Source organism: Mandrillus leucophaeus, unplaced genomic scaffold (assembly GCF_000951045.1).
Source record: "Mandrillus leucophaeus isolate KB7577 unplaced genomic scaffold, Mleu.le_1.0 Scaffold20, whole genome shotgun sequence".
In the NCBI taxonomy this organism is placed as follows: domain Eukaryota; kingdom Metazoa; phylum Chordata; class Mammalia; order Primates; family Cercopithecidae; genus Mandrillus; species Mandrillus leucophaeus.
In genome coordinates, this window is record NW_012102032.1 from 1,479,349 (window position 1) to 1,491,274 (window position 11,926).

Here is an 11,926-nt window from a genome sequence, read left to right on the forward strand (position 1 = left end):
CTATAAGGACATAAACAATTCAACAAGCAAAACACCACCCCATTAAAAGTGAGGAAAGGACATTAACAGATATTTCTCAAAAGAAGGCATACAAGCAACCAAAAAACATGAAAAAAATGCTGCATATCACTAATCATCAGAGAAACACAAGTCAAAACCATCATGAAATGCCATCTCACACCAGTGACAATGGCTATAAAAAAGTCAAAAAATAATAGGTGCTAGCGAAGCTGTGGAGAAAAGAGAAGACTTACACATTGTTGGTGGGAATGTAAATTAGTTCAGCCACTGTGGAAAGCAGTTTGGAGTTTTCTCGGAGAACTTAAAACAGAACTACCATTCGACCCAGCAATCTCACTGCTGGATATATACTCAAAGGACAACAAATTGTTCTACCAAAGACACATCCGCTTGTATGTTCACCCCAATACTATTCACAATAGCAAAGACATGGAATCAACCTAGGTGCCCATCAACAATGGATTAAATAAAATGCACATATATACCATGAAATACTATGCAGCCATTAAAAAGAATGAAATCATGTCCTTTGCAGCAACAAGAATAAAACTGGAAGCCATCCCATCCTAAGCAAATTAACACAGAAACAGAAAACCAAATACCACATGTTCTCACTATAAGTGGGAGCTAAACACTGGGTACATATGGACATAAAGATGGGAACAATGGATACTGGTGGGGAGGAAGAAAGGGGACAAGGGCTGAGAAACTACCTATTGGGTACTATGCTCATAACCTGGGTGACGGGATCATTCAAACCCCAAACCTCAGTATCATACAATATACCCATGTAACAAACCTGCACATGTACCCCCATGAATCTAAAGTAAAACTTAGAATTTTTTTAAAAAGAAAAATTAAAACAAAGGTGACAACAAATTGAATAATATGTAAATAATGTTTAGAAAGGGGGATATAACTATAAATGTGAAAACTAAGACGATCAAATTTGACTTGGGAAAAAAAGTATATTTTATAATGAAAAAAAGGCTCAATTCATCATAACAATATAATCATACTAATGCATACAAACCCAACAGAAGAGCTTCGAAATACATGAAGAAAAAGCTGACAGAACAAAACGAAGAAATAGGCAAATCTACAATTATGTCCAGAGACATCAAAACTCCTCTCTCAGTAATTGATAGAATAAGTTGACAAAAAATTGGCAAGGACATAGTTTACAAAGAACTTTTACATATCATCTGATACTCAATAAATCTCTTAGAAAAGTCAGGGAACTATTACACTATCAAAAAAAAAAATTAAATAGAGGTGAAAAAATTTAGTCGATTTTTCTCAATTTCTACTTTTTTTTTTTTTTTTTTTTTTTTTTTGAGACGGAGTCTTGCTCTGTGCCCCAGGCTGAATTTCTACTTTATACTTCTCTGCAAACTGACAGCAGTAAGGCTAAAAAAGAAAGGTCTGATTCCTAGCATTTCTCATTATACATATCCCCTATTGCTCTCTTGATATTTCACAGATACATGTCTCTTCTTTGACCCCCGATTATAGATATTATATCTTCTAGTTCCTTGGGTTGTTTTTTTTATTTTTAAGACGGAGTCTCGCTCTGTCGCCCAGGCTGGAGTGCAGTGGCACGATCTCAGCTCACTGCAACCTCTGCCTCCCGGGTTCGCACCATTCTCCTGCCTCAGCCTCCCGAGTAGCTGGGACTACAGGCGCCTGCCACCATGCCCAGCTAATTTTTTGCATTTTTTTTTAGTAGAGACAGGGTTTCATCGTGTTAGTCAGGATGGTCTCGGTCTCCTGACCTTGTGATCTACCCGCCTCGGCCTCCCAAAGTGCTGGGATTACAGGCGCGAGCCACCATGCCCGACCCTGTTCCTTGGTATTTTTTATTGTGGTATTACAGCATTGGTGACTAATGGCATAAAAAATTTTTCTTTGCTACACTGTTTTTCTTTTTTTTTTTTTTTGAGATGGAGTCTCGCTCTGTCGCCCAGGCTGGAGTGCAGTGGTGCAATCTCGGCTCACTGCAGCAACCTCTACCTCCTGGTTTCCAGCGATTCTTCTGCCTCAGCCTCCCCAGTAGTAGCTGGGACTACAGGCGCCCACCACCACATCCGGCTAATTTTTGTATTTTTAGTAGAGATGGGGTTTCACCATATTGGCCAGGCTGGTCTCAAACTTCTGACCTTGTGATCTGCCCGCCTCGGCCTCCCAAAGTGCTGAGATTACAGGCGTGAGCCACCAAGCCCAGCCTGATCTTTAAACTCAATAGTTTGTGAACTCATTATTTCTTAATAAATACTAACAAACTTTCAAAAGATACAATCTCAAATAAAATCCCATTAATGTTTCTTCTTAGGTCAACAAAATAGGTCCTGTACATGTCCAAGCAAATCTTCTCAATATCCCATATTAGAACCATATTTACCTTCATTAAAACTATCAGGAACATTGGCCACCAAGAGACACAAGAACCAGGCACCATTTCTAACATGCAGCAAAGCTTCAGCTACATCAACTATAGGGAGCAAGGAAGGGAGCTCTACAAGAAAACAAAGTTAGTGTTAGTCTTTGTTAACAGGTGCACTCCACCACACTCAGCTAATTTTTTTTTTTTTTTTTTTTGTAGAGACTGAATCTCACTGTGCTGCCCATGTGGGTCTCAAACTTTGGCCTTGAGTGATCCTCCAGCTTCAGCCTCCCAAAATGCTAAGATTACAGGCATAAGCCACCATGCCTGGCCCCAGTGTTAGAGTGATATTTCTTTTTTTTCTTCTTTGAGACAGGGTCTTGCTCTGTTGCCCAGGCTAGAGTGCAGTGGTGTGATTATAGCTCACCACAGCCTCAACCTCCTGGGCTCAAGAAATCCTCCTGCCTCAGCCTCCTAAAATCCTAGAATTACAGGCATGAGCCACCATGCCCAGACAAGAGTGACATTTCATTGTATTATTAAATATCTTTTGATATTTCACAAATGTCATCTAAAATAAAGTACCTTCTTCTCATAGTCTAGAACTAAGCTGTCCAGTAGGACACCCACTAGCAACATAAAGATACTTAAATTAAAAACAGTTCGGTTCCTCAATCACACTAGCCACATTTCAAGTAATCCATAGCCACAAAGAACACTGGACAGCACAGCATAGAACAGTACAGGAAATTTTATTTTATAGAACTGGTCTAAAGAGTTATTTTCATGAAAATCTTAATTTACTTTTTTTTTTTTTTGCAACGAAGTCTTGCTCTTGTCCCCCAGGCTGGAGTGCAATGGCACAATCTCGGCTCACTGCAACCTCCGCCTCTGGAGTTCAGCCTCCCGAGTAGCTGCGATTACAGGTGCCTGCCACCACACCTGGCTAATTTTTGTATTTTTAGTAGAGATGGGGTTTCACCCTGTTGACCAGGCTGGTCTCGAACTCCTAACCTCAGATGATCCGCCTGCCTCGGCCTCCCAAAGTGCTGGGATTACAGGTGTGAGCCACCATACCCAGCCTCTTTTCTTACACCACCACATCTGGCTAGTATTTTTAGTAGAGATGGGGTTTCACCCTGTTGACCAGGCTGGTCTCGAACTCCTAACCTCAGATGATCCGCCTGCCTCGGCCTCCCAAAGTGCTGGGATTACAGGTGTGAGCCACCATACCCAGCCTCTTTTTTTTTTTTTTTTTTTAAGAAAAGGTCTCAGCCAGGTGCAGTGGCTTATGCCTATAATCCCAGCACTTTGGGAAGCTGAGGCGGGCAGATCACAAGGTTAAGAATTTGAGACCAGCCTGGCCAACATGGTGAAACCTTGTCACTACTAAAAATACAAAATTGGCTGGACATGGTGGCGTATGCCTGTAATCCCAGCTACTCAGGAGGCTGAGGCAGGAGAATCACTTGAACCCCAGAGGCAGAGGTTGCAGTGAGCTAAGACCACATCACTGCACTCCAGCCTGGGTGACAGAGTGAGACTCCATCTCAAAAAAAAAGACAAGGTCTCAGTCTGGACAGAGTGCAATGGCACAATCATGGCTCACTACAGCCTCAATCTCCCAGGCTCAAGCCATCCTCCTGCCTCAGCTTCCCATACAGCTGGGACTACAGGTATACACCACCACACCAGGCTAATTTTTTTCATTTTTGTAGAGACAAGGTCTCACTATGTTGCCCAGGCTGGTCTTGAACTCCTGAGCTCAAGTGATCCTCCTGCTTTGGCCTCCCAAAGTGCTGGGATTACAGGCACGAGCGACAGCCTTCTTTACATTTTTCTGTCCTCTTTTATTTCTATCATTCACACCTATTATATAGAATCTGGAAAATACAAAAAGGTACACCGAAGAAAATTAAAATCCGCTCTAATCCCATCATTCAAAGTTAATATAAAATGTTTTCACAGGCCTGTAGTCCCAGTTATTCAGAAGGCTGAAGTGGGAGGATCCCTTGAGTCCGGGAATTCAAGGCTGCAGTGGGCTACGATCCTGCCACTGTACTCCAGCCTGAGCAACAGAGCAAAACTCTGTCTCTAAAAAAAAACAAGTATTTTATTTTAATTCACCAAGGGTATTGTTCTTGCTTTAACTTTTAACAAAACTGGGATTATATTCTACTTAACACTTTGCCCTTTGCTTTTCTCACTTAACATATTGTAAATATTTTCCAAAATCATTTAAAATCATTAAATCAAAGATACCATGTTAATGTTTGCATGTCACACTATGAAAATAATATAATTTACTTAATCATTGTCCAACTATTAGTCACTTTTGACTTAAACTCATATAAGGTATTTGTTATATGATCCCTAAAATAACATAGCATACCAGGCTAAGAAGTTACACAGTACCATTTAACAAGAAACTATATATGAAATGCATCTTAGCGCTCAGTACAGTACCTGCTTGTAAAATACAAAGTACATCTGCAGCTTCCTCCAAATAAACTGGACTCTCAAAAAGTTCAGAAGACTTGAAAAAAAATTCTCCATTGGACTCAGACACCTTAAAAAAGAAAAAATATATATATAAACTTTATTAATTTCAGATAATTAAATCCCTATTTTTATAATTATTTCTTGAACTCACAGATTATCTCTTAATGTATCACTAATATACCACAGCAGAATATGAAGTATTCAATCAATTTCAACCAATTTAACCACACACAGCAGTCATGTTAATTATTATTCATATATAGCAATATCAATTTCAAGAACTGATTTCTGTCTAAATATTTGGAGACAACTGGAATTAAAAGATAAGGCAAGCCAAAGGAATGAACTACAAATGCAGCCTACATAAACTGCTTTAAAAAAAGCCAAAAACAGTCAACCTAAAGCAGTTTAACAAATATAAATTCATGGCCAGGTGTGGTGGCTCACGCTTGTAACCCCAGCACTTTGGGAGGCCAAGATGGGTGGATCAGCTGAGGTCAGGAGTTCGAGGCCAGCCTGGTCAACACGGTGAAACCCTGTCTCTACTAAAAATACAAAAATTAGGCCAGGCGCAGTGGCTCACGCCTGTAATCCCAACACTTTGGGAGGCCAAGGCGGGCAGATCACTAGGTCAGGAGATCAAGACCATCCTGGCTAATACGGTGAAACCCCGTCTCTACTAAAAATACAAAAAAATATGCGGGCGTGGTGGCGGGTACCTGTAGTCCCAGCTACTTGGGAGGTTGAGGCAGGAGAATCGCTTGAACCCGGGAGGTGGAGGTTGCAGTGAGTAAGATCACGCCATTGCACTCCAGCCTGGGCAACAAGAGCGAAACTCCGTCTCGAAAAAACAAACAAACAAAAATAAATAAATAAAAGTATCAAAATAGTAAAAAAGAGAAGGAAATTATAATTTATGATGGAAATTTAAGAAAAAATTTTAACATACCTTAAAAAAAATCTAAAACTCACAAAAATCCTCTCTACCAGGATTTTCTTTTCTTTTTTTTTTTTGAGATGGAGTCTCGCTCTGTCGCCCAGGCTGCAGTGCAGTGGTGCGATCTGAGCTCACTCACTGCAAGCTCCACCTCCCAGATTCGCGCCATTCTCCTGCCTCAGCCTCCCCAGTAGCTGGACTACAGGTGCCCGCCGCCACGCCCGGCTAATTTTTTTTGTATCTTTTCAGTAGACAAGGGGTTTCATTGTGTTAGCCAGGATGGTCTCAATCTCCTGACCTCGTGATCTGCCCACCTCGGCCTCCCAAAGTGCTGGGATTACAGGCGTGAGCCACTACGCCTGGCCTCTACCAGTATTTTCTATGGAAACAGAATTCAGTCCTTTTTGTCCACAATTTATAAAACTAAACTTTATTTACCACAAATTAACTGACTCCTCAAAATTATAACAGTAAATAAAGATCCAATTTAGTGTTTTTGTTTGTTTTTGGTTTTTTGTTGTTATTGTTTTTGAGGCAGTTTCACTCTTGTTGCCCAGGCTAGAGTGTAATGGTGCAATCTCGGCTCACCACAACCTCCACCTCCCAGGTTCAAGCAATTCTCCTGCCTCAGCCTCCCCAGTAGCTGGGATTATAGGCATGCGTCACCATGCCTGGCAAATTTTGTATTTTTTAGTAGAAACGGGGTTTCTCCATGTTAGTCAGGATGGTCTTGAAATCCCGACCTCAGGTGATCCACCCACCTCAGCCTCCCAAAGTGCTGGGATTACAGGCATGAGCCACCACGCCCAGCTAGTTTAGTTATTTATATGATAGACCTTTGACATTCAAAAATTTTAAATTCAGAGTTTCAATTAACCATAATTACCCAAAGATCTACGACCCAAGTAATCTATAATTTTGCAAAGAAGATAACTTTAATAGCTTTCATTAGTGTAGAGAAGCACTTTGGTCATTTAGTGATTGAGACTAGCCAATCATCCTATATTCAATTCAGCATTGCTACTTCCCCCTACTGTCATATATGAGGTTGTTACTGCTCATCCAGTGTCTAAATGAATCACATACATTTTTCAGTTATTCACATTCAGTTATTCAAAATGTTACTTCATTACACTTTATGGGAGAAATTATATCTCATAAAGGTATTATTTGGTAATAAATTTGATAGTCTATACAAGCCTTGAGATAAATTCCTTTCTAAATGTCAAGAAGTCACTGTGTATGGGTTCCATACAGAAAAAAAATCCCTCTGATAGAAAATGCAGAACAAGTATAAATGAGAGAAAATAATAATTAGAGGAGGCCTTTAAGGCAGACTTATAATATCCTTTCAGCCTTTGAAAGGAAAACAAATATATAGAAATAAGAGTAGAGAAGCCCGGGCACAGTGGCCCATGCCTGTAATCCCAACACTTTGGGAGGCTGAGGCGGGTGGATCACCTGAGTTCAGGAGTTCAAGACCAGCCTAGCCAGCCTGGCCAACATGGTGAAACCCCATCTCTACTGAAAATACAAAAAATTAGCCGGGCATGGTGGCGGGCACCTGTAATCCCAGCTACTCAGGAAGCTGACACAGGAGAACCACTTGAATCCGGGAGGTGGAGATTGCAGTGAGCCGAGATCACACCACTGCATTCCAGCCTGGGCAATAAGAACAAAACTCTGTCTCCAAAAAAAAGAACAAAATAAGAGTAGAGGAGAATTCAACCTGCCTGCCTTCTTGCCTCTTTTTCTGTCTACCTCCCTATACACAGACATCAAATCATGCATACTTTGAGCTGTGGTTAAAAGAAATGCACCTTGTTCATAATTGCCAACAGTTCACTAAGCACAAGACGCAATCGACGAGGTGAATCACTGTGTTCAAACTCTAACGTCAGTCCATGCTGAAGCTGTGATACCAGGATGCTCTCTCCACTGCCTCCTCCAAGTTTATGCCTAATGAAGTACAAACATGCAACACAATTATGAAAACACTGATATGGAAATAACTGCATAAAAATTATTTTTTATTGAAATAAGCTACAAAAGGATGTATAAAGTGTTCTAAAATGTTCTGTTGCTTCTGAAATGCTATTTAGTTTGCCTATGTATTTCAGGGATTCACATCCTATGTATAATAAATACTACACCACATAGGCCAGGCACGGTGGCTCACGCTGGTAATCCCAGCACTTTGGGAGGCCGAGGTGGGCGGATCACAAGGTCAGGAGTTTGTGACCATCCTGGCCAATATGGTGAAACCTCGTCTCTACTAATAATACAAAAAAGCCAGGCATGGTGGCACGTGCCTGTAGTCCCAGCTACTTGGGAGACTGAGACAGAAGAATCGCTTGAACCTAGGAGGTGGAGGTTGCAGTGAGCCGAGATTATGCCACTGCACTCCAGCCTGGGCGACAGGGCGAGACTCTGTCTAAAAAAATAAACATAAAAATAAAAAATAAATACTCCACCACAACTGACAATTAACACTCACTTCCACTAATGGTGGCTTGCTACCAGATTCACAGTGGGCCGGGAAGGACATAGCATCTGCCCAGAATCTTTGGGAATATCTAAGCTTTAAAAGTCTCTCAAGAGGCTAGGCCCAGTGGCTCACTCTTGTAATCCCAGCACTTTAAGAGACCAAGGCAGGTGGATCACCTGAGGTCAGGAGTTCGAGACCAGCCTGGCCAACATGATAAAACCCCGTCTCTACTAAAAATACAAAAAATTAGCCGGGTGTGGTGGCAGGTGCCTGTAATCCCAGCTACTTGGGAGGCTAAGACAGGAGGATCATTTGAACCCAGGAGGCTGAGGTTGCAGTGAGCCGAGATCACACCATTGCATTCCAGCCTGGGCAACAAGAGCAAAACTCTGTCTCAAAAAAGAAAAAAGGAAAAAGGCCTCCCAAGTGATTCCAATAAATCCCTCTAACCTAGGGGAAGTTACCCTACCTACTTCCCACTGAAAGTAACTGGCCTAATGAGTTTAGCCCACATACAACAGCACATTGCCAAATTTCTCTAGATAACATTTTATAACATGGAAGTCAAAAGATTCTGGAATTGTAACTATAAACAGAAAAGACCTAAGTAAAATTCTCTCCAGAGTTTAGATTCTCGTTCTCTGTTTTCTGGAGAGCTCTGAAAAATATCTGATTTCCTATTCTTTGTCAAATCCAAATCCACATATAATATAACATAACATTACCTAAGCTGCTGTTCTTTGCTGGCATCTTGTTCTAAAGCATGAAAGTCCACGGACAACAATGCAACAATGGAGTTGACAGCTTCCACTCCAGAGAGAAGGCGAAGGATGAGTTTCTTATCCTGAGCCCAGCTTTGGCTCTGGTCAGCAGGTGCACAAAGTGCCATCCGTACCAAGCAGGGCAGGAGAAGTCTTAATTCTGGATCGCTTAAAGATGCCAGGCGAACAACATCCACCTTCTGCATTGCCTCAAAAGCAAAAGGGCTGACAAACTGAAGACTTGTACATTCAGTCATTATTACTGTTTGTTGATCCTAATGGTAAAAATACAAATGAAAGTAGGAGTTTAACTTCCACATATATGAACACCCAACCTTCTAAAAACCCTGAAAAATGTAGTTTATCTTTAATAGGCCCCTATGTTGGCAATGTTCCTGGCACAATCAAGACAAGGCTTCTCTGTCTCCCTAGGTTTTTACTGTCACCTGGAAAATGAGAAAGAAAACAGAGTATATTAATGTCTCTTCCAGCCTCAGGAATCTTCTGCTCTAATACTCATATTTTACAAAGAAGGAATACGAAGGTCAGAGAGATGAAGTAACAGTCCCAAAGTAGATTACTAGTTAGAGGCACAATTGAAGGCTGAATCCTCATCTACTAAAATCCCAGTCCAAAACTTTCTCCACTATATCAGTCATATGAGCTCCACAAAATGTAAATAAAAGTAAGTGAACGGTCATAGTTAAGTGCTTTCTTTCATACCCCGATAGTTTCAAACGCCTACCCCGATAGACATAAAGAACTATTGGGTTTCTCTTTCTCAACCTCCATGAGTCGGTGGAAAAACTAGCAAATCACTGGGCAGAAGCAATATCAGATTCAAGGCTCTGGAGGCCACAACACTATCCTATGTCCCCTGTGTTACTGGGTAAAAAGCAGATGCGTGGGTGCTATGTGAGAGAGAAAGACGCGTCTCACTACGGCACTTCTCTGTCTCCAGGAATCATCAAAGACACAAAAAGTAAACAAACAAAAAGGCAGTGAGCACGTAGCCAAAGCCATCCCCTCTCAAGGCCGACCGACTAGCAGCAGCGTGGGTATAAGTCGTGGGTAAAAACTGCTTTGCTTTCAGGGAGGGGCTGCTCTTTTAACAGAGGAGCTGGCTGATTGGAGCAGAGGCGCCAAGACCTGTGTGCTCCTGCGTCTCGCCCCGGGCGCAACCAGAACCAACAAGTCCCTCGGGCTGAGCAAAGTCTGGCCAGGCTCCGACACGGACCTAGGAACGCGCTGAGGTCTGAGAAGCGGACGCTTCATACCTTAAGATCTACCCTCCAGCCTCACGGAACCCCACACGGACTCCGCGTCCTAGAGGCGGGACGCGGCAGAAATCAAGAGCGCGGTCCGAAGTTGGGCCTAGGCGATGATCCGGAACCCCAAACCCTAGTTGTGCCTCGAGTCGACTCGGGCACCGAGAACTCAGACGCCGCCGGGACCAACCGGATTGTCGATACGAAGTGGGGAGGATGGGGACACCACACAAAGGCAGAACCGGGACTGTAGGGACGGAAAAGCGGGAGACTTTTTCAACCTGCACCCAGCACCTTCATTCATCCCCAGCGTCTGACTCCCGTCGGCCACCGTACTGGTCTGAGAGGAAGGGTGGCTGTGAGAGGAAGGGCGGCTGTGAGAGGAAGGGCAGAGATGTCGGCGCCAATGCAACTATGCGCGTGCGCGGTCCCGCCCCTTTCTCCACTCTATTTGCCCTGCCCTACCTCCTCGCCAAAAACTTAGAAATGTGATTCTGGTAGGCTCTCTTATCCAGAGCGTACCGGCTCCTTCCTTTTAGACAAGCCACTGGGCCCCGCAGAACTTCAATTTCATCATCACAGGATTGCCATGGCATTCAAATGGCATAACGTATGTTAAAATTGTTCCCACTATTCTTTGACACTAGTGGTACCAAACTGTACTCTTTAAATCTCTGCCTGTGCCTTCCCAGAACCAAAATTCTAGAATCCCAGAATTTGTAGGAGAATTTTAAAAGCGATCTAACCCCAAACTTTCTTCCGCTCTTGACCTCACACGTACGCTGTCAGAAGTTAAACACCTTCTTTTCAGGTTCTTAACTTGAGGGGCCCGTAGAACCTTAGAGGGGTAATGCACGGGGATTCAGGAATTCTCTGGAATTCATTGAGAACTGAGAGGGTCCAAAACTTTCAACAACTTCTCAAAGAAAGTCTGATCACTCAGAAAAGAACCACTAGTCTGTATATGAAGAACCGCTAGTCTATGTGTCTTCATACTATTTCTTGTTCTTAGTTCGATCAACGTTTATTTGGCATCTTCTGTTTACCAGATACTGTGCTAGGAGCTGGAAATAAAAATATTTTACAAAGATATAGTACTTTATAACCTCTTTAAAAATAAAGTCTGAGCCGGGCGCAGTGGCTCACGCCTGTAATCCCAGCGCTTTGGGAGGCCGAGGCGGGCGGATCACCTGAGGTCAGGAGTTCGAGACCAGCCTGACCAACATAACTAAACCCCAACTCTGCAAAAAATATATAAATTACCCCCGCGTGGTGGCGGGCACCTGTAATCCCAGCTACTTGGGAGGCTGTGACAGGAAAATCACTTGAACATGGGAAGCAGATGTTTCAGTGAGCAGAGATCATGCCACCTCACTCCAGCCTGGGTGACAGAGCAAGACTCTGTCTCCAAAAAAAAAAAAAAAAAAATACGGCTTTCAACATAGATCAGCAAAGGAAGAAAAGAATTGTGTATTGCAATGCTTCTCAAAATTTATTCCACCTGACCCAGAGTAATACATTTCACATTGTGACCCGGAACACACATATGTATCCACATACAAAAAT

At 42.6% G+C, this 11,926-nt stretch overlaps 1 protein-coding gene across 2 annotated transcripts in view; it reads right to left on the reverse strand.

Annotated features, from left to right (window-relative positions):
• Window positions 1–10,732, reverse strand: part of INTS2 (integrator complex subunit 2) — a 62,273-nt gene extending 51,541 nt beyond the window's left edge. Inside the window, exons 1-5 of one of the 2 annotated variants that reach the window (XM_011979160.1) lie at window positions 10,655–10,732; window positions 9,057–9,367; window positions 7,664–7,802; window positions 4,871–4,973; window positions 2,423–2,536 (exon numbers count right to left, since the gene is read on the reverse strand). In XM_011979160.1, coding sequence (XP_011834550.1) covers window positions 2,423–2,536; window positions 4,871–4,973; window positions 7,664–7,802; window positions 9,057–9,367; window positions 10,655–10,660 — 673 coding nt within the window. In that variant the 5' untranslated portion in view covers window positions 10,661–10,732. Of the gene's footprint in view, window positions 1–2,422; window positions 2,537–4,870; window positions 4,974–7,663; window positions 7,803–9,056; window positions 9,368–10,369 lie in introns of both variants that reach the window. The other variant, XM_011979162.1, reaches the window with a different exon arrangement.
• Between the last annotated feature and the right edge of the window lie 1,194 nt (window positions 10,733–11,926).